This window comes from Miscanthus floridulus, chromosome 4, assembly GCF_019320115.1.
Source record: "Miscanthus floridulus cultivar M001 chromosome 4, ASM1932011v1, whole genome shotgun sequence".
Taxonomy (NCBI): Eukaryota; Viridiplantae; Streptophyta; class Magnoliopsida; order Poales; family Poaceae; genus Miscanthus; species Miscanthus floridulus.
In genome coordinates, this window is record NC_089583.1 from 96179039 (window position 1) to 96202171 (window position 23133).

A 23133-nucleotide genomic window follows, 5' to 3' on the forward strand; every position below is an offset into this window, starting at 1 on the left:
AAGCAACTGCCAGTCGCAATCGGGCATGGCATTGAATACTCTCTCACACTCCGCTCCCAGCCTCCTCCAACAGACCACCACGGCCCGACCCTTTCGAATTGCTTTCTGCAAAAGACGCGTGCCGCGGCTCAAAAACAGCAAAACCGAGCCCCAGAAGGCCAGAACGCCACTGCGGGGCTGCGGCCCACCAAAAAGCCCCCGGCCTCGCCGTCCGTCCGCCGAGGCGGAGCGGCACGGCACGCCCGCACGAGGCACGACCGAAGCCTCCCAGCCGCGCGGCGCGACCGTTGGAGCTGCGAATTTTCCAACGCTGCCCCCGGTCTGGCCGACGGGCACGTGCAAAGGCAGGGGTGGTTCAGGGATTTGGGGAAGAAAGACCAAGGTCGCGCCGCACACTGCCCGAAACCTCATGCCTCGCTGGCCGCGCCGCATTCGATCGGTTACTTCTGGTGGACCACCTCACCGCCACCGGTGCCGTGCAGGGCTGCTGCACGCACACCTGTTGTCACAGGCAGCACGCGTACAAAGGATCCCTCGGCCCTCACTCCTCACTCCTCACTCCTCACTCGGTCACTCCTCACTCACTGTTCTACTAATGTGCTCCAGCAGCAGAAATGGCAAGACGGAAAAAGGAGCGAGGACTGCGTGAGGTGTGAAGAAGAGAGAGGTCGGGTACTAGTGCTCCAGCAGTAGCCTCGTGCTCTGGTTGTGTCGCACAACGGTTACTACCTGCGTTCCCGTGGTGTGCTGGGTTTGGGAGAGTGAGGGGAGGATTGGAGGAAGAAGAGCTGGTGTGGTGCTGTGCTGTGGTGGTGATCAGAGAGCGCCGGAACCGGAGCGGCGATGGGCTGCTGCCAGTCGCGGCTGGAGCGGCTGGAGGCGGTGTCGCGGTGCAAGGCGCGCCGGCGGTACACCAAGCACCTGGTGCAGGCGCGGCGGGACATGGCTGCGGCGCACGCGCTCTACCTGCGCGCGCTCCGGGCCACCGGCGCCTCGCTGCTGCACTTCGCCAGCGCCGAGTCCGACCACCCACGCCCCCATTCCTCCGCGGCCCACCACCACCACGGGACGCTGCCGTCCCCGCCGCCGCCCGCGACGCCGCCGCCGCCTCCCCCGCCGCCACCGCCGCCGCTCAGCCCCTCCCCGACCACCAGGTCCTGGACGACAAATTCCTCCTCGATCTCCGCGTCTGCGATCTTGCCCCCTCCGCCGCCGCCGCCAATGCCGTCCAGCTGGGACTTCTGGGACCCCTTCGCGCCCTCCTCCTCCCGCTCCGCCACCGAGGGCGCCGACTGGGACGACGCCGCCACCACCGTCGTCGATGCGCCCATCGCCGCCGCGCCAGCCCGTCGTCACGGCCGCGGCGGCGGTGGCCGCGCCCCCTTCCATCGTCACCTCTACCACCACCTCCACCACTCCCAGCGAGCTCACCGTCGTCGCGGTACCACGCGCAGGCGCCGGGAAGAAGGACCTCGCGGAGATCGCCACCGAGCTTGATGAGTACTTCCTCAAGGCAGCCGACGCCGGCGCCCGCGTTGCTGCGCTACTCGAGGCCCCCGTCTGCGAGCCCCCCGAGCCCACCACCAACAGCAGCCTACCAGGCATGCCCTTTTCTTCAACAAATCAGTTAAACTGTTCTATAGATTGTTTGTTCTTGACCACATTTTGCTTATTGCCGAGGAATCCTTTTCTTTACATCTGCTGCAGGGAAGGTACTGAGTTACAGCAAGAGCTTGAAGCCCATGGGATGGACCTGGGGCGGAGGAGGAGGGTATGGGAAAGGTTACAATGGGTTCACAAGGTTTGGGAGAGGAGACGGCAATGGCGGAGGCGGTGGAATGCTCAGTCATTCATCCACCGTGGAGAAGCTCTACGCATGGGAGAAGAAGCTGTTTCTTGAGGTCAAGGTAAGAGTAGTTCCTTCTTTGCTCTTTAACTTTAGTAGTGACAGTGGATTTAACCTTTTCTTTCTCATTTAGTATTAGCATGAACATACAGAATGATCGAAACATACTGGCTGATTCTTCAGATCTAAAGGAGTGTGAGTGTGTGACTGCGTGAGTGAGTGAGTGGCGAAGTGCTTTTGAGGGGGATCCTTTTGTTCTGTTGCTCGCAGAGGCGGGCGCAGGATTTGGACCATGGGTATTCAAAATTGCAGATGGCAAGAAAAAAAATTTGACAACCTAAATAATAGGAATTTGGGATTTGGGAAGACTGAATTCATCTTACAGGCTTCTGTGCTTCCTGGTTGCTGCTTGGAATGCCCCTGCCGCCCCTGCCGGCTGCCGCAGTGCCGCTGCCTGCCTGCGCCGCTGTTGCCCTGCGCCCCTGCGGCCCTGCCTGCGCCGCTGGCCACTGCACGCTACGCGCCTGTGGCCCTGTGCCCAGCGCCTGGCCTCCAGACTCACTCCAGTAGGTGGCGCGGCTGCCGGCTACCGCGGTGCCGCCGCCGCCGCTCGCCCGCTCCGCGCAGCGGCGCAGCCGCGCAGACCTCCGAGCTCCGGGCCTCCAGCGCTCCGCCCTCCCCCTCCCCGCCGCCGAGCTCCGCCCTCCCCGTCCCCGGCTCCCCGCCGGCGGCGGCTAGGGTTGAAGGCCTGGTCGCCTGGATGTGGATGTGTGCGTGGGGCGTGGCTGCGTGGTGTGCCTGTGCCGTGCGCCTGTGTGGCCTGTTGGCCTGGCGGGAGGCCGAGACGCCGAGTGGCGAGTGGGCCGAGTGGCCGCGTGGGCGTGGGCCGAGCGGCAAATTGGGAGTGGGTGCGTGCTGTGCCTGTGCCGTGCGCCTGTGTGGCCTATTAGCTTCTTCATTTTTATTTTTTTCATACATATACGGATATACCTAGAATACACTATATATAATTTTTTTTGCAAAAATAATGGGTATTCAACTAAATACCATTGAATACAAGTGGGCTCGTAGTTTGATCTAGTACAATCACTTGAATACAAGTGGTTGCAAAGTGCGTGCTGTGCCTGGTTGCTCGTAGTTTGATCTGTTCGCCTATGGCCTGTGATGGGGAATGCTGCTAACAATGATTCAGCCGTGGTGGCAATTGGTTTTGTCTGAAGAAACAAGAAAGGTAGTGGACACAAGGAGGTGTAGTGCGCAATGCACGTGGGTGTTGCTTGCATTGTCGGCATTTTATTTTATTTCTCTCCCCTGTCAGGAGCTTCTTCAAAGATGAAACCCAGCATGCTTTTGGATTCTTCTAACTAGAAAGATCAGTAGATCACCTTCATGGTTTATTTTATCCTTACTGTACAAACATGTTTGGCTGAATCTGAATGGGGCTGTGAAGATTTGATTTCATGTTCAACTGTATTTTGTTGATAACCATTTTACTCTCCATAATACTTGATCAGATGAGTTCTGAATTCTGATTGCCTATTTTTCTTTGTCATGATGAAGATAGATTTTTGTACTACTCTGATCACATGTTCACATCTGTTAAGTAATCATGTTATTGTAGCTTTATATACAACTTTAAAGGTACCATCTTTGTGTGCCTTTTGATAGGATTATGACTTTTTTTTTTCTTTTTAACTGCAAACAGAGTTATGAGGGGTATAAGCAGGAGCATGATAAGAAGGTCAGTCTGTTGAGGAAGCAAGAGGTGAAGGGTGTGGATTACCTGAAGATGGAGAAGAACAAGATGGAGATTGAGAGCCTAGGGTCCAAGATGCTGGTTGCCAACCAGTCCATCGAGACCACCACTTCTGAGATAATCAAGCTCAGAGAATCCGAGCTATTTCCCCAGCTTCTTGAGCTGGTTGCTGGGTTAGTACAATCTCCTTTCATCATCCTTCCCGACTGCATCTAGTAGTAGTACTCCACTTGTAACTGTCACTTTGCGTTGCATATGAGCATGAGAGTAAGGTGGGACATATGGTCCATGGTGTACGACCTTCTACCCATGCTCAAGTGTAAGCTACCTATCAGAAACAATAGTACGTCCTTCTACCCATGCTCAAGTGTAAGCTACTAGCTTAGCTATAAAAAAATACTAATGATGTTTGTGTTGCAAGTAAGTAGCTAGACAAGTGGAATTTCTCCTGCCAGAGGGCAGCTTGGCACTTAGCCGCTTGATTGCATTATATAGGAAAAGCAAACTTGGGATACAAGAAGTTCTCAACTACTACAGCATATTCTAGTGTATAAAGTAGATGCTAGCTTGGATGCTAAGGCACCTGAAAACAACTAGACAGTGAATAGTAAATAGCTAAGTAGATAACTAGGTACATGGGTAAGCACTAGGCTAAACCCTCAATTCTCCCCCTTAGCCTTTGTGCCCTGCCTTGGGGATGATCTGCCTCAGACCAATTCTCTCCCTCATCTCTTCAAATTTGGCTCTGCCCAAGGATTTGGTGAGAATGTCTGCAAGCTTATCAGTAGTTGAGATGTAATTGGCCTTGATGCTTCCATCTTCCAGGCAGCTGCGGATGAAGTGGTACTTGATTCTTATGTGCTTGCTCCTTTCATGGAAGACTGGATTCTTGGCCAGAGCGAGGGCCGACTTGCTGTCCACCTTCAGCTCCACCACCTCGACATGCCTGCCGAGGAGCTCTGCTAGCAGCCTTGAGAGCCACAGAGCCTGGGCTGCAGCAGTAGAAGCGCCAATGTACTCTGCTTCGCAGCTGGAGAGCGCCACCAACATTCTGCTTGATTGATTGTCAGCGGACCAAGCAATTGCCGAGGAAGAAGAGTGTTCCACTCGTGCTCTTGCTTGTGTCGATGTCGCCGGCGAGGTCGCTGTCGTAGTAGCCGACGAAGCGAGCGGAGCCGGGCGCCTTGGTGAAGTGCAGACCGTAGTCGAGCGTGCCAGCGACATAGCGGAGAATGCGCTTGACAGCTTGTTGGTGCTCCACCGTAGGCCGCTCCATGAACCTGCTGACGAAGCCAACAGCGAATGCCAGATCGGGGCGAGTGTGCACCAGGTAGCGCAGACTGCCGATGAGGTGCCGGTAGTGTGTGGGATCGACCTCCGCCGCTGTGCTGTGCCTGCTAAGCCTCAGCCGCTCCTCCATTGGAGTATGGGCAGGGTTGCAGCCAGCCATTCCGCCGAGCTCCAGAATCCTCTTGGCATAATGTGTCTGACGGAGGGTGATGCCGGTGGTATCTTGATGCACCTCGACGCCGAGGTAGAAGCTGAGGAGGCCGAGGTCACTCATGTCGAAAGTCTTCTTCATCTGAGCCTGGAACGCCTCCACCTCTCGATCCTCTGCGCCGGTGATGATTAGGTCGTCGACGTAGACGCCGACGAGCAGGACAGAGCGTCCACTGCGCCGCTGGTACATCGCCGCCTCGTGAGCACTTTGCTGGAAGCCCATCTCCTTGAGTGTGGCATCTAGCTTGGTGTTCCAGGCGCGCTGGAGCCTGCCGCAGGCCGTAGAGGGCCTTACGGAGGCGGTAGACCTTCCCCTCTTCTCTGGCGACGGCGAAGCCGGGCGGCTGCTGCACGTATACCTCCTTGAGGTCGCCGTTGAGGAAGGCCGATTTGACATCCATGTGATGGACGCGCCAGCCTTCTTGAGCCGCCAGCGCGAGGACCCTGACGGATTCCATGCGCGCCATCGGAGCATACGCGTTGTCGTAGTCCACCCCTTCTTGTTGAACGAAGCTGCGCGCCACAAGTCTTGCCTTGTGCTTGATCACCGCGTCCAGCTCATCCTTCTTGAGCTTGAGCACCCACTTTAGGGTGATGGGCCAGTGACCAGCAAGGAGCGGCACCAGCTCCCAGGTCCGGTTCTGCTCCACCGCCTTGAGCTCTTGCTCCATTGCCGCCCGCCATGCCGGATCACCCTTGGCCTCGACGTAGTTGGCAGGCTCGCCGACGTGTGTGAGGTGAAGCTCGGCGAAGAGGCGTTGAGGCGGCGGAAGGATGGTCGCCGATGATGTTCGTCATCGTGCAGTATCGCAGCGGCTCGTCGTCGTAGTAGGCGTCGAGTCTGTCTTCATCATCCTCCAGTGGAGTGGCAAACTCCACTTGGTCTCCAGCCACAGCTGCTGCCGCTGGTGATGCCAGTGAAGCAGTAGGAGCAGCAGGGGACGCTGGTGTTGGCGTTGGCGAGGCTGGCTGGGGCGCTGGAGGAGCGACCGCTGCTGCCGATGTCCCTCCGGGCTCCCCCAGATTTGGTGACGGCGCGGCGCGGTGCAGAGTGTGATGGCACTGGCGATGTAGCTCCGGCCGCCACTGGAGAAGCATCTTGTGCTCCCCCGGCTCCTCCAGTCTCCCAGAACTCTACGATGAAGTCGCTCGCCGCTACGGCCGAGCTGCCGGCGTCCGGGGTAGACCTAATTCCAGCCACACCCCTCGTCGAAGATGACGTCGTGGCTGATCCTGACACGCTGCGTCGCAGGGTCCAGGATGCGGTACGCCTTGGCTCCCTCCATGTACCCGATGAAGACGCCGGGCTTGCCGCGATCATCCAGCTTGCGGAGCTGCCCCAGATCCTTGGTGTAGGCGACGCAGCCAAATGTCTTCAGGTGGCCGACCGCCGGCATGCGCCCGTGCCAGGCCTCATAGGGGGTCTTGCCCTGCAAGCTCCGCGTTGGTGAGCGATTGAGCAGATGGACTGCTGTCATCACCGCCTCCCCCCAAAACTTTGCCGGCATCCTCCTCTGCTTCAGCAACGCCCAAGCCGTGGCCACCACGGTTTGGTTCCGGCGTTTCACCACGCCATTTTGTTGCGGCGAGTGAGGCGCCAAGAAGTGGCGCTGGATGCCCTCTCCCGCAGCAGTAGTCGGCGAACTCCGCGACGGTAAACTCGTCGCCGTTGTCGGTGCGTAGCACCCGGAGCTTGTGGCCGCTCCTTCTCTGCCGCGGCCTGAATCTTCTTGACGGCGTCCGCGACAGCATCCTTGGACGGCAGCAGGACAACCCACATGAAGCGGGACGCGTCGTTCACCATTAGGAGGAAGTAGCGTCGCCCTCCTAGAGTCGCCGGCGTCACGGGCCCGCAAAGGTCGTCGTGGACGATCTCTAGCTCCTTCTGCGCACGGTACTGGGCTTGCTGAGGGAAGGGGCGCCGACGCTGCTTCGTCGTGACGCAGGTGTCGTAGACTTGTTCGGCGTGCTTGATCACCGGCATGCCGCGCACCATAGCCTACTTGCCGAGCTGGTGTAACGCCTCGAAGTGGAGGTGGCCTCGCTCATGCCAGCGCCAGGCGACGTCGTCCTTCCTCACAGTGAGGCAGAGCGGCTTCACGGCCTCAAGATTGAGGACATAGAGGTGGTTAGGCCCGTGGTTCACCTTGACGAGGTGGCGCCCGCGGCGATCCCAGATGCGTAGGATGCCCTTGTCGATCTCTAACTTGAACCTGCCCTCATCGAGCTGGCCGAGGCTCATGATGGAGTTGCGTAGCGCCGGGATGAAGTAGACGCCGTGCAAGACTCGGTGCTCAGCCGGTCTTGGCTTGGAACACGATCGAGCCGACGCCTTGAATCTCCACCCTTGACGTGTCGCCTGAACCGCACCGAGCCAGCGAACAGAGGTGTCGAGGTCGAAGAAGAGTTCGCGACGGCTGGTCATGTGGTGGGTAGCGCCGCTGTCGAGGTACCAGCCATCCAACTTGTCCTCGCCGAAGCCGGTGTTGAGGAATGCACGAGCCTGGGGTTCGTTGATCTCGAGGTTGGCATCGGCCTTGGAGCAGAGGATGTCCTCCTCTGTTTCTAGCTCCAGGAAGCCGTGGGCGAGAAACAGAGCCGTCCTCGTCGTCATCCGCTTCCGCGAGATGCGTCGCACCGCCACGCTCGCGTCGAGGCTGAGGGCAATCCTTCGCCCAGTGGCAGGCGCGATGGCAATTGAGGCAGGTGTCGTCGCGGTTCGCCTTGCGTTCGCCGCCGGCGCCACCAGGCTTTCCTCCTTGCCCGCCGCCGCCACGGTCGCCCCGCTCGCCACGGCCGCCCTTGGACTTCTGCTTCCTGCCGCCGCGAGGACGCCGATGGGGTTCCTTGGACTGTGCTGGATGAGCCGGAGCCATCTCCTCCTTTCTTCTTCTGCTTCTGCCGAGCGAGCCATTGCTCCTCGGTGTACATCAGTTTCCCGCCGACGGGGATAGGCTCGGACGGAGGTTCTTCCTCGAGATCATCCACCGTCTTCAACCTTCCGGCGACCTCTTCGATGGTGAGGTCCTGGAAGTCGAGGAGGGTCTCGATCGCGATCTTCAGCTGGGCGTACTTCTTCGGTGCCGCACGAAGAAGCTTCTCCACCGCCTGCTCCTCATCGAGGTCCTTGTCACCGTGGCAGGCCATCTGCTACTTCAGCGTGGAGAGGCGGAGGGTGAAGTCCTCGACCTGCTCACCGGGACGGAAGGCGAGGTTCTCCCACTCCTTGCGCAGTCGCTGCAGCGTGGCGCGGCGGACGCGGTCGACGCCGATGTGCCCCGCGGCGATGGAGTCCCACGCCTCCTTGGCCGTCGCCTTGTCCGCAAGCGGTGCACCCATCTCCGGTGGCACCGCGGCGATGATGGCCTCGAGCGCGCGCCGATCGTCGTGGTACGGGAGGTCGTCGTACTCGATGGCGTCCCAGAGCTAGCGCGCCTGCATCTTCACCTTCATGAGTAGGCTCCACTTGTGGTAGTTGGTCTTTGTCAGCATCGGCCATGGCGTCCCCGTGCCAGAGTCCTTGTACACCGTCTGGACAGCCGCTGGCGACCCACAACGGCCTCTACGTCCCCGACGGCGCTTCAGAGATGGCGATGGGATCCGGCGGCGCACCGGGCTCCGTGACGGCTCCCTGGGCTGCCGCTCCAACTCCGCGTGTAGCACGGCGGCCGTGTTGGCCGCTGCCTGCCTGGCCGCCTCGATCGCCTGCGCGGCTGCGGCCTCTACCGCGGCCAGGCACTCAGCGCGATCGGCGCCAGGATTGACCACCACTCCTCCGCCTATGTTGGCGGCTGCGGCGGCGGATGCTGCTCTCAGGGCACGCTCGCTGGAGGTGGACATGGCCTCTGCCCTCTCCTAACCAGGCTCTAGATACCAATTGTTGCAAGTAAGTAGCTAGACTAGTGGAATTTCTCTTGCCAGAGGGCAGCTTGGCACTTAGCCGCTTGATTGCATTATATAGGAAAAGCAAACTTGGGATACAAGAAGTTCTCAACTACTACAGCATATTCTAGTGTATAAAGTAGATGCTAGCTTGGATGCTAAGGCACCTGAAAACAGCTAGACAGTGAATAGTAAATAGCTAAGTAGATAACTAGATACATGGGTAAGCACTAGGCTAAACCCTCAGTTTGTTCATTAGCCACTGCCTCACACCATATTGCCGTTTTTCTTTTTGGCTTTGAAAAGTAGCTTTGTCACTGTGCAAGGTACCTTTTATTGATTTGAATAAACCTTTAAAAGTATTGCTGAGCTAGTGGAGTCCTGGAGTTTTGACTGTTCTGAGTGAATCTTCTGACCATTGATCTCAGGCTGTCAGGCACCATTACCTGATCAGCCTGGGCATCGGTGATGTTAGAACCTTAAAGGGGGTGTCGATTGTTTGCAACTAGTTCTCACCTCCAACTAGCTTCCCATAAATATCAGCAAATCTTTTGATACAGTAAATATGTCAAATCCATTGAACTCAGGCTGTAGCTCTCCTTTCTTGAGAAGTTTTGATTTTTTTTTTTGTTTTTGCCATTCTCATGTGTGCTTGTTTTTGTGAAATGCAGCTTGATGAGCATGTGGAGGGGTATGTACGAGTGTCATCAAGTTCAGACCCACATCGTGCAGCAGCTGGAGTACCTCAACAATGCTCGGAATACTAACCCAACTTCCAATGTCCACCGGCAAGCAGCTCTTCAGCTTGAGATAGAGGTTGACAGGTGGTATTCAGCCTTCTGTAGTCTGGTGAAATCCCAGAGAGACTATGTCTACTCACTGACCGGCTGGCTTCGCTTATCACTGTTCTGCCATCATGACCCACTGACTAAAGCTCAGAACTCAGATATTTATAGCTTGTGTGAGGAATGGCAGCTAGCCATCGACCGAATCCCAGATAAGGTGGCCTCGGAAGGGATCAAGACTCTCCTAACAGTGATCCATGCTGTTGTCATTCAACAAGCTGAGGAACAGAAGCAGAAGAAGAAGGTCAGAGTCTGCATTCAAAGAATTTGAGAAGAAGGCAGAGGAGCTGAGATCCCTAGAGTCAAAATATGGGTCATATATTGGTGCTGAAGGTTACAGAGAAATGTCACGAAAATCACCAGTAGCTGACAAGTGGGCAAAGGTTGAGGCTCTGAGGAGCCGCGCCGATGAGGAGAAGAGCAAGTATGAGAAGAGCATTGGGGTCACAAGAGCAATGACCTTGAATAACCTGCAGACTGGCTTCCCTAACGTTTTCCAGGCGATGACGGGCTTCGCCAGTGTCTGCATGGAGGCATTTGAGTCGGTGTACAACTTCAAACGAAGCTCAGACCGGATCCTCGACGTGAAGAGGCTGCTGACCTGAAGCAATGTTGCCTCAATGTATAAAATGTATAGAGTCCTAGATTTCTAGTAACCATAATACCTTGCAACCTTTGTGTGGCTGTTATCCGATTCTAATGGCACTATAGTAGGCTCCCGTCAAGTTCATTTACACCAAGTAATTGAACTTTGAGGCCTTCTTTTCCTTTTTGGTAGAGATAATCTCTTGCCCGCAGGTTCGAAAAGGCTCAGTTCTGGTTTTTTAATCAGAAGACATGAACTTTATGTCATGAGCTGAGACTCGGATGGTGCCAGGCCCCGTTCGCTGGTCTGAAACTGGCTGAAAACACTGTTCTGGCTGAATTGTTGTGAAAGAAAAACACTGTTTCGGCTGAAAAAACAAGTCGAACAAGCCGAATATGGGGTAAGCCGAACAGGACCTCAGAAATGGGCCGCCCTTGTCGCAATTGTTGTTTTCCCACGCTTAAATTATATTTGTAGTATACGGTCAGTGAATTCTAATTGGGGCTTTACAACTTTGCAAGTTCATCGAGAGGACTGAATCATTTCGGTAGTCATGCCACACGTCACACGCTAAATGCTCGTATAAGTTACCAGTGAAACATATTTGGAGCATATTGTAAATTCTCAGTATGCCAGAATGCTGAGTGTACTAGTATGGTTTGTCATTAGTCAAAGAAAAAGTTCAGTTCCATTTCCAGGGTCTATAACATGAGTACATAGTTCTCGGAAATTTGAGCAATTGAGAGATCTGAATTCTGAACAGCAGATGTCTATAAACAAAGGAAATATCTACATGAGCTCAATCTCAATCACAGATATCTGCAAACTGAATATAAGGTCATACGAACATTCATATGTACTACATTCAGGCATTGTCTCTTTCCTGTCTAGGAAGTTCTCCACTGCAACTCGATTTGGATCTGACCATTTTTTGAGTCTATGAGATGGTACTTTTCATTAATCCGCTTGTTGCTGATCACGTCTGCAAGGCTAATATCAATGTAGCCCAAAGTTTCCTGGACCAAGAAATACAGGTATTAGGATACAAGACTTGATATTTGCCTCTTCGGATTCTGCTTCTACATGCTACAGGAAAGCAGAGGTTCCAAAAAGCTAATGCAACAACTAGTGATATATAGTCGTAATGCCAGGAGTAAGTATCAACCATTCTTCAATCATCTGGTGACAGGGCAACCAGGAGGATGTAGTAGATTAGTAAATTAAATGGAGGGTAAGAATTCCATTCTACCTTGCCATGTATCAGCCCTTTCTTCCCTGCTTTACTTAGGACTTTCAACATGCAGTTTATCATTTACAGGAGGCTCCTCACACACGAACTCAAATTCATCCTCCCATCTTGGATCCCTATTCTTCTTGATGACCTAGTGCAGGGGATGAAGAGTAAATAAAGAGAGAGATATGTCATGGCCATTCCATGAAGATATATAAAACATAATTTGTTTACATAATACCTTTGTTTTCTTCTCCTCGCCTTTGAAAATTATTTTTGCATATGGGTTCGTATGGTGCTTCCCCTCAAGATCTTGGGCTTCATGAACAATAACATAAAGCAAGCCACCACCAGCTGGAGTACCATCTGGAGCTTTCTCTATCACATCAGCACCCTCTGTATCTTCTTTCTCCGTATCTTCTTCCTTGAAAGGCTTGTATGTGAGCTCTAGAGTAAGCTCACCACGAGACTTCTCATTTTGTACATCATTTGGGTCCATGGTCTTAAGCAAGTTGAGGGTAGTAACTTTAGTCTCCTCTGGTGGGAGTTCTCTAAGTGGGATCATGTTCATTCCCATCCTTTCATGTTTCCCAACCTATAAATAACAACAACAAAAAAAGCATATTGTTTGGTAATTATGTTGGCAGAAAAACTACAGCAGTATTTAAATAGGAACGGAAGCCATGCCTGTTCCCAATCGAAGACATTAACTTCAAGAGCCTGATTTTCTGGATCTGTCACAACAAATTTGAATTCTTCATTCCACTCTGGATTGAGATTGCTGCGCTTTACAGTTGTCTTCTTGGATGGAAGTTTATCATCTGACATCTTAAGTTTCACATATGGGTCAGATTTACCCATCAGATCCTTCTTCCGCAGATTTTGGGCTCTTACAACCTTCACAAGTAGAATACCAACAGGCCTTTTTGATGCCCTGGGAATATGAAAACCATTTACTCCTTTCTCATCAGATACAGGTTTTGATGTACATAACGAAAATAGAGGAGGTACTAAAAATTTACTTTGAGGGATCCATTATAGGTACTTCTAGCGTCTTCGGCCACAAATACATGCTTGCTACTTGTTTCTTGATGGTCTCCTGTAAATGCAGGAAAGGTATCAGTTACAAAAATGAGTTAACTGTACTGAAAGGAGTGAATTAGATACCACACATCACATCCACTGTAAAGAGCAAACTAGACACTACAGAAGAATAACACTTAAAGTTTAAATCCAGGTGACCAACCATCAAAGTATAGAAATGCTGCTTTTGGTACACAAATGCATTTGTTTAAAGAAATGCAGGACAATAACAGGAACAGGCCAGATAATCACATTAGAAGTATGATGTGACCATTAAAAGGGAAATAATAATACAACAACAACAACAACAAAGCCTTTTAGTCCCAAGCAAGTTGGGGTAGGCTAGAGTTGAAACCCAACATGAGCCCCTAGTCACAGTTCAAGCATGTCAATAGCTGTTTTCCAAGCACTCCCATCCAAACAAAGATCTCTAGGTATATCCTAACCCTTTAAATCTCTTTTAATTGCCCCCTCCCATGTTAGCTTCGGTCTTCCTCTACCTCTTCTCACATTGATATCTCGACTTAGAACTCCACAACGCACTGGTGCTTCTGAAGGTCTCCTTTGGACATGGCCAAACCACCTCAACCGATGTTGGACAAGCTTTTCTTCAATTGGTGCTACCCCTAGATGGTCACGTATATCATCGTTCCGAAAAAAGGGAAATAATAATGTTTTTATAATATCTTTTTAAAATAAAACCATTCATGACAGTGCCACAAAAAACATTTACTATGTTCAGAAAACATAATGGAACTTCAACATTGCTCACAACAAAGTGTAAAATATGAACAAACTTCCACATGAGAATGTTTGAAACAGGAGTCAGGAATAAATGAACAAAATGAGAGGGAAATAATAATATATTCATAATTTCTTTTTAAAATGAAACTATTAATGATAGTGCAACAAAAACCATTAGGATGTTCAGAAAGCCTAATGGAACTTTAACATTTATCTCACATGAGAAAGTTTGAAACGATAGTCACAAATACCTGAACAAATCTGTAAAGACCAGGAATAGCCATTACATCTGCTCCAAGAAGTTTTAGCCCAAAGTCAACATGTGGCTGCAAAACCAATCACAATTAGCAAACAAATGGTGGACCAGGATTATTCAAACACAAACACCAGAATAATTCAAACGAATAATCAGTTGCCATACCTTCTCCATGAGCGACACAAGGATTTTTGCAAAGCAGGGAAATGTAGGCACCAATGGCTTCAGAGTAATACGAGGTGATGCAAAGACTTGCAGATCCACAATCTGAAATATCTCAAAAAAAGCATATTTCAGTTGGCTCGACTCAACTCAACAAATGATTAAGTTAATATCAATTACAAATCCAGCTTACGACCAAATATTTCATACCTGGATAGTAGCTTTCAAACCGTAGGCTTTTACAACAACAGTAATATTTGGGTTTGCAGCCCATTTAAGAGATGGTTCCATTATCAGCTCTTGCTCCTCTGTGACATAGACTTTCATCCCTGGGAGGAAAAGGCATGAATTGCTTCAAAATACATATTTGCAACAGCAGTTTAAAAATTAGCATCACATATAGGCAAACTTAACATAAGCTTGTGTACAGAGTTCGCTATGCTATACATGGGAAAGTTGATGTATAAACTTCACCAGTTGTACATAGCCAAGCAAAAGGTGTGGTGAACCTATCACTAAGGAATGAAACATTCAATCTTAAACTCAATATACTCAATATATAGCAACTCATCTAGAACATAGTTGTAGCAGTGTCTCCACATGACCACATCTCATATCATCAGTAATAAAAAGTTTTGAGCCACAATTAAGCAGGGGCGGAGCTAGTGGCGGCCAAACTGGGCTCCAGCCCCCCCTTGCCTTGTAAAGTTTTTCAGTGATTAAGTCATACATGCATGTAACTTTACCAAGGTATCTTCATGTCACCATGCATGCAAGGATCACAAGCACACCTTTCTCTCTCATATTTAGTTACATATTCCTGATCTTAGTGATTGCAAAGCTTTTTTTAATACATTTTGACTACGTGTTCATGTAAATTGCCCCCCTCCCTGGTTTTACTTCACCCTCCGCCACTGCAACTAAGGTTGTTAAAATCATAATCTTGAATCGGATTGGAATTCCAATGGTAGGATTGCAAATCATAAGATCATAACTATTAGAACCATAAGATCGTAGATTCTACTTGCATAATCATAGAATCAAGTTGATAAACTAACATCGCAAAGTCATAAAATCATGCAATAGAATCACGATTTTAACAACTATGAACTATGGCCACAGCTATTTTACCAATCAGGGTTGATTTTACCACTCACGAACCTATAATGGTAACTCAAGATACCAGGACAAAAGAAGGAAGCAACATAAAAGACGCATGACTGCTTGCAGTGAAGTCATGCACAATATGTGGCATCTAATAAATATTATAGTTCAAAGCAAGGCCTAAAAACCAGGTGAAATACATGTGCATGCTTATAAGGGAAACATAAGAATGCAACACTGCTGACCTTGGAAGGTGGGTGGTAAGCTACCCAAAGTAAGTGTTTCAAACTCAACAGAGTCTATCTTATACTTTGCAGTATTCTCAGCAATAATTGGCTTCGCGATATCCTGTGCAGTTCTGCAGATAGCCTACAGGATAAAAACAAAACACAAAGCATGGCAAATTCAGTGTCAACCAGAGATAATGATCTTGTGCTGTCTCAGAGCAAATGACAAGATAAGAGTACCTTGTTAAGATAAGGCCACATCAACTCCAAGAACCTGTTCAGCCAATCAATCTAGAGACGAGGGAGAAAATGAGAATCTAAAAGCGCGAATATGATTAACATAGTTTCTGGCTAGTTCATCGAAGAAGCATACTCTATCATAGTCAGGATTCTTGACCCACAAAGGAATTTCGGGAAGGATGCCCTCCAAGGATTTTGAATCATATTCCACAAGCGGGCGAACCTTGACATCCTGACAGAAAAGTAGGGAGAAAGAAAATCATTCCCATAACTCCATATATATCATAGAGGCAAGTGAAAAAAAAAACAGATGGCATATTGCATTCAGCATATTAAACCACTGACTCAAATCCCTGCAAGTATTACGTAAACCAGATTGCAAACTATAACGAAAACACTCTAAACTAAACACTGTGCAAAGAAGTAAAGAGTCATATATTTCTCCAGGTCTGCATTTCCTTCATGAAATGGTCCTTACCTGGGTGTGTGCAACATGTGCCATCACCAAGAAACACATTAAGTTAGGAGGTAAACAGAAACACCATGGTAACCCCCGCACCCCTTGCCCAAAGAGTGCTCGATCAGTATAAAAGGCATGAAAGGCAAATTGCAGATGCATATGTAGAGGTCTATAGCATACTGCATACATCACAACTAAACAACATAATACCCGTGGCTTATGTCAACAATGCTGATCAGACTCTGTAATAATAATGACACAACAGAAAAAAGTAAATGTATTCAACAATGGCCAGCTCGTTTTTGTTGTCTTAACTTCAGGAATCAAGTTGTCTACAGACCACTCAAAAAATAATTTGGAAACATATTAGCAAAACAGTTGTTAACAATCTAACTATTCGTTATACAGCAGCGAAGAGAAAGTATGTACACTAAGAAAGACAGAAGAGCAAAAGGAAAGTACCCACCTTGACATCAGTTGGCTGGACGTAGATGAAGAGGAAGTAACCAATAACAATGCCAGCCGAGAACCCAAAGCCAAACCCAGAGAAACCAAGCACTGTGCTGATTACACCCATCTTGGATTCGTTCCAAAACCTTCAGACCAAATGCCAGCTTTCAACCAAAAGTTGCAAAACGAACATAAAAAAGGATATAATCAATCAAAAATTGAACTCACGAAAGAAGTATAAACCAAAAAAATATCACTCTGCTAAATTGCGAGGAAACAACTAGAGTGGCCTGGCCTCTAGTACAAACCACAAAGATCCTAGTCAATTTACTGCACAACAATAAACGAACACCAAGATCATAAATCCTTGGTCAAAAATATTTATATGAATTATCCTCAGCAGGAAAAGGCAATTTCCCACATTAGAAACTCGAGGGACCCATCAATTAAGGTTCTCACTATCAATAAAAGTAATGCTTTTGACCACATCGCAAAAGAATAGCATCTAAAGTGTTTAAAAATTTAGTAAAAGCAACAGGTAGGTAGCCGATAACAAAATGATAACAACAGAGATAGCACAAGTGCACAACTAATGCCAATTGGTTCGATAACACAACTATAAGGACCTTGGGGCAAGGATGATACTTGTAACTTTCAAGCCGATCATGCTGGGTTTTAGAATAATGTGTAATGGCACCACGTTACTGTATGCTATTAAATATTAGTTGAGTAGACAAAAAGTGGATACGAAAAGTGGAGGAAAAGAAAATCAAGGGTGGCACACGGTGTCTTTAATAGTTGCCCTTGCTTGCGGGTTGGGTTGGTGCTTTAATCTTTGCTTTTGGGGGAGATTTTAGATTGGATCAAATCAATAGTGTTGGTCTGGTGGAACAAAGATATGAGTGTGTGTTCAGGCGAAAAAACAATATAATTGAAAGACAGAAATGTATTTTTAGGCTCAAACAAAATGCGAGTAGGTTTCAGGAAAAAATGCTAAAGTCCAGCTGAAGGAACGGAAACATGAATCAGGATTACAATATTCTTTTATGTGGGTTGTGAATTCAAGAATTACAGGTCATGCACTCCTCAAACAGAAGATTCGTACTGCTAAGGGAAAAAATCGTTTGAATGGACAACGAGCAGTGGTAGCCCATACATTTGATCATTCTTATCCTGGATAAATATGGTTGATCCACTGAGTTAAGAATCAAGTTATAGTACCTCTGAAAACCAAAAAAATGAAGTGCACTGCTTAACATACAAACCACAGGGTTGGTAATCCCATCGACCCATCCGAATTTTCAAAACAGAAAAAAGCAGCGAAATATACCCAACGAATTACAGGTTTCATGGACCGTTCCTCCTATGCTTTGTTCTCGAGAGGCGACGCGGATCGAAATCACCAGCGCGAGAAAACCAAGTGAAACCTACGCAAACGCAAGCAACTTCCAGAGCAATACCCCCACGAATTCGGACCGCGGACTCTACGCTAGAACCGAGGTCGAGACCCGAACGACGGAGAAACCCGGATCACACCAAACGCTGAGGGTGGGGGACCGAGACGAACCAGCGAGGCAGGCGTCGGGGCGGGCCGGCGGGGCAGTGCGGCGTGGCGCGACGCGGCGAGGCTTGCTAATACTACCTCGATGCCGAAGGCGAGTCCATGGAACGCTCGGGGGTCGGCGCTCCGGGCGGCGGCGGCGGCGGAGAAATTAGATTCGGCCGGCGGGGCGGAGGAATCGAATGGGTTTGGGGGCCTCGGGGGCGGGGAAGATGGCTCGGGCGCTTCGGCTGTCGGCACGTCGCTGCTCACGCGCACGGCGGCCGCGATCCAAGGTGGAGTTAACAATAATCCGTGGGGGCGGGTGCGAGGGTGGTGGATCTTCTCCACTGGCCCGTGGTGAAGTTCACGCGTGGTTCGTGACGCTGACGTGCGGGCCAGGGGTGCCCGTGCTGTGATTTCCCGTTCCCTTGGGACCGTTGGACGTGGATGCCCCAAACCTACGTGGCTGTGGCTGCCTCTGCTTGCATTTGCAATTGCATGGCTTAGCAGCCAGCGTTAAACACAGCCACGCGTAACGGCGTAACGCATCCATCATTCATCTGCCTGTCAAATCAAGGCGGTTACTCCATCGCCACTGGCCTACACACAGCACGCTGACAACGCATGGCCAGTTGGCCACTCGCGCAGCAGGCCAGGGAGGCAGGGACAGGGACAACGTGGGCCTGTCGTGGACGATTCAGAGTGCAGAAGGGTCTTTGACTCTTGAGGTTTTCCCAACGGAATTAACGCTCTCCTTGATCACCTCTGCCCGCTGCGTGGCGCCCGCATCGGATGCTTAGCGTGTCTGCATCGCTTCATGCGAGACAAATAACTGGGCCTCGCTGTCTACCTCCCTTGAACGTCTTGAATCATGCAGACAGTATACGTTCGTGCCATTCGTCCAGTGTCGGCAGGGTTGGGCGAGTCTTGGAAAATGACGTCGGATTTGAACTACCTGATAGAAATTCAGGATAAGGGCTTGTTTAATGAGGGGCTAATTAGCCATTTAAAAATTAGCCTTAGTATATCTATCGAACCACAAGGGTCAACAAGGAATTTACTTAGACCTTATTTGATACATGTGTATCCACCTCAATCCATATATGTTCGAGTAGAATATAATAGAATTTAGTTTAATTTCACTTCAATCCACCTCCACTTCGACACATGTGGATTGAGATGAATACACACGCATCTAAACAAGGACCTTACTGTATATTTCAACCAAGAAATACTAATATTTTAATAATAACATGCCCCAAACTAAATATTTAGAACTACCCATTTTGGTACACCAAATGCGTTGGCACGACTGATCACTACGGTCACGCCATATGCATGGGTATGGTTGATTGCCCACACTCGTGTCATCACAAAAACTTTCCATGTAGCCCGCTGGCATGGAGCTGGAGCCACGCCATCTTTGACGTGAATCACTCTAGATACTGTATACCTTTTCTTGCCGGTCCAAAATGAAGAAACTAAAGACCTCTGAAAATTTTATAATTTTTATTTATGTAGAAACTAAAAATCAAAGACGGCCTATTTTACTTGGAATTGGTATTTTATATCTTTAAAATTAAAATTCTTCATGAAATGTTAAACAACTTAATAGAAACTCAAATTTAGATGATTACATGACAAAATACTACTTTCTGGCCTAAGAATTTAGATGATTTTTCTAGAATTTTGGGAAACCATTCTGATGTTAAACAACTTAATAGGAACTCGAATATAACATTTTAGGAAGAATTTTAATTTCAAAACTACCAAATTCATTATGCTGGATACAAGCTAAACTAGTGGGTAACCCCGCGCGCGCAGGCAGCAAGCGGACAATATGCATACAACAGATTTAGATGCAGTGATAAAGGCAAGTATGTATCAGCCAATTATGATTCAACTTCGCCAAAAAAAGGCAAATTATGATTCAAACATAACATTTAGTTGTCTTGTAGGAGGGGCATGAATTAAATAATATTTGAAGATTAAAGAAAATATCAAAGGAGTGAACTGATATGAGTTATGTAAGGGTACACATAAGGCCACTTAACTGTGTAGAAACAGATTACAAATAATGACACACTTTGTACATGGAGAATATGACTCCAAGTGTAATAAGTATTTGTGCTACCTACAATGGACAATTGGTCTTGTTGGGAACCTACTAATCTTGCATATGTGCTGAAGGAAAAAGCGTCTAAATCTGCTCTAGTTTGCACTCGAAGCAATTGTTCCCTGTGTACATATCCAAATCTGATGGTAAAAGTAAAGGAGGCTAACGAACAGAGTATTCTATTGATAACAATTTTTGGGCTGAATGTGATGGGGATCATTACCTGATAACAAAAGAGTGTAGTACTATGGATCATGGAGCTAGCAGAATTGTGTGTAAAGGGCACAGACCCTATGTGGGCCTTGATATGATGTTGGCGTCTACTACAAATAAAACCTAAAATAGCAAAAGTTGCATTAAGGAACAAAAGACTGTTATTATTGCTATGAAGGACGAACATAGTTGTCAGGGAAGAATTAATATGTCATATCTATTTACCAAAAAATTCAGGAATCAATGCCCTGTCCTTTTCACGTGGAGCAATTGACTGCTGTGTAGGTAAGCCAAAGAAGCAGTAAAGTGTTGTATTGATAAATGGTGCAGGATATTACAAAGGAATCATGGGCGGAAAAATTGCTACCTTGTAAGAAAGGATTGACGTTTTACCCGTGGACTATGGAACAGAACATCTGAGAAGACCATATAGCCTATGCAGCCTTTAGATTAAACCTGAAATATAGCAAGACTTGTGTCAGCGGATAATTAATTGTAGGCAGATCTTTTTGAAAGGAAATTGTGCAATGGGAATAGTTTCCTAGGTGGAGAACAACTGATCTTTATGTACATATCCAAAGCCGATCGTAAAAGTAAAGAAAGTTAACAAACAGAGTATTATATTGATATAATATGTACGTATCCAGTATGTTGCGCAGTTTGACTGTTGTTAAAGCACGTAGGCCAATGGTGCATTCCTGTGAGTATGATTTGTGTCAAAATAACCGCAGTACAAATTAGCTAAAAAATAAGCCATGAACTTGATGCATCGGCCCGATGCCTTGTTTGGACCAACAATCAAATGCTACATGCAAAAAGAGAAAGAGGCTTGATGTATCTGAACCTAATGGATGGAAAGTATGATTTTTTTTTCCGAGTCTTCTAAATCAAGTACATAGGAGATTTGATGGACAACAAAGTTTGAGCAAACACAGACGAAGCTGGAAGCACATTTGTCTGAATCCAATTCTAGTGCTGGCACAGGTACAGAAAGTGAAATTTGAAAATGCCAAAGGGTATAAGTAATCAATAGTTTCGTTTGTAAGGCTGGAAATAAATTTGTTAAACCTAGTGATGAGCTGGAATGAGTAGAGAAGGCAAATAGAAGGCACTAAATTGTTTTTTAGAAGCAATCTAAAAAAGAAACATAGTGTGGCTCTTTAGTTACTTTAGCACAGTTGTAGAGTCAAGATGGCGGACTAGATGAGGGTGAATAGTCATTTCTAAAAATAAACGAGCCGGCTAACCGAAACAAATGCTGAATTAAAACTATAGGTCTAGCCAAGACTATACCCCTCTATCTAAGTTCACATGCACGTCTCTGAAAAAAACGGCGATGCACCGCCCTAGGGATGGCGGTGCCCGCGGCGGTTCCCGACTCGACAACCCTGCTCTCTGCCAAAAAGTGGCGGTGCCACCTGCCCTGCAATGGCGGTGCACACGGGACATGGTGGTGCCCCAGTTCTTCTATGCGCTCTAGGCCGAGGCTAGGTGGGCACCGCCCTAGGGATGGCGGATGCCACCGGACACGACAGGGCGGTGCCAACCCCAACACCACTGCTCTCGGCCATGGCCAAATGGTCACCGCCACCGGGGTGACAGTGCACCAGGACAGGTAGGGGCGGTGCCTCCTGGGCAGCACCCCGAGCCCGGTTTCGCCTCTATTTCTTCACCTTTGTCAACATCCTTTATAAATGTGCTAACACCACCAGGTGTTCATCATCTTGTGCAAGTGTGTTAGCTTTTCATAACCATTTTTCAAAGGATTAGTCACTCAATTCAACACGCCACTCGATCCAAACTCGTATGCAAAGTTAGATCACTCAAGTTGTACTAGATGACCAATATGTAAACAAGTTTGCTCCTCTTAATAGTACGACCATCTACCCTAAACCCGGTCAAGTACTTCTCTACACAACCTTTGACAGGTGAAATAAAATGCCCTATAAATATACCTTTGTCTTGCGCATTCCATTCCATCTCCTTCGATGTCGATGCAACACATGCACCAACTTGATCAACAATGATATGATCCACCTCATATCATCACTGTGACCTTTTTGGTTCGATCTTGACTTCACTTGCTCTTCACCGTTGCCTCGGTCTATCAGGTGCCAAGTCATCACTCAAGTTGCCCTTCACGCTTGCAACCGGTTCATCAAACCGTCTTGTCTTGATCTTCTCCACCTTAGTCACATGACTCCTATGTCATGTCTCATATGCAATGAGCTCCTTGATCATATGTGTGAGCCTTGCAACATATCCAAGCTATTTTACCTTCATGGCATGGGTTGCTCATATATTTTTACCTTCATGGCATGGGTTGCTCATATATGATGTACTTATGGACTAATCATCTGTATATCTCACACAAATACATATTAGTCCACCTAAGACTATCACTCAATTACCAAAATCAAATAAGCACCTTTCAACAAGGTACACAGTACAAATTTTCAGGCAAATTGAATCCATAAATTGCAGTTCTTAGAAGATTTACCTGAAGTCTGGAAGGTGAACGAGAAAATGATAATGTGCAGTACAGAACTGACGACAACAAAAAGACGAAGCACGCACAAGATGTAGAAGAGAGTTATCTTTTTTTTTATGTATTTTAGGGCGCCAAAAACAAAGTAATAGAATGGAGTGCAGCACTCTGCTCTGATGTCTAATTTCAGGCAGGCAAACATCGATAGTTTCATAGTATGGGGAAAAGGAGGCCATGGTTTTGGCAATCAGAGCAGCAAGCTTTAGACACTGTGTGATATAGGTTTCCAAATTCGTTTGCTGATACAATCGTAAGGCAAAAGGATGTCACTAAGATAACGCAGAAATGTAATCGGTAAAAATTAATCGGCTACGAAGAGCATACAAAATTCAGGGGGAAAA

General features: G+C 48.3%; 1 protein-coding gene, 1 long non-coding RNA gene and 1 pseudogene across 2 annotated transcripts; 1 reads left to right on the forward strand and 2 right to left on the reverse strand.

Moving 5' to 3' along the window:
• The first annotated feature begins 575 nt into the window (after positions 1 to 575).
• On the forward strand, positions 576 to 11262 carry LOC136550073 (protein ALTERED PHOSPHATE STARVATION RESPONSE 1-like; annotated as a pseudogene).
• Positions 11057 to 18285, reverse strand: LOC136550075 (synaptotagmin-1-like). Its single transcript, XM_066541527.1, is given in 14 exon segments — positions 11057 to 11431; positions 11665 to 11706; positions 11708 to 11797; positions 11888 to 12241; positions 12334 to 12580; positions 12669 to 12745; positions 13725 to 13799; positions 13895 to 13996; positions 14102 to 14220; positions 15241 to 15364; positions 15463 to 15513; positions 15596 to 15694; positions 16389 to 16518; positions 17940 to 18285. Coding segments are annotated over 13 exon segments (1620 nt in total). The 5' UTR covers positions 16500 to 16518; positions 17940 to 18285; the 3' UTR covers positions 11057 to 11302.
• A 1662-nt stretch (positions 18286 to 19947) lies between these two features.
• LOC136552209 (uncharacterized) lies at positions 19948 to 22279 on the reverse strand. Its single transcript, XR_010782771.1, has 3 exons — positions 22200 to 22279; positions 20470 to 20700; positions 19948 to 20367 (listed from the first exon to the last, which is right to left on the reverse strand). It is a non-coding gene; the product is annotated as an uncharacterized lncRNA (long non-coding RNA).
• Positions 22280 to 23133: the final 854 nt, after the last annotated feature.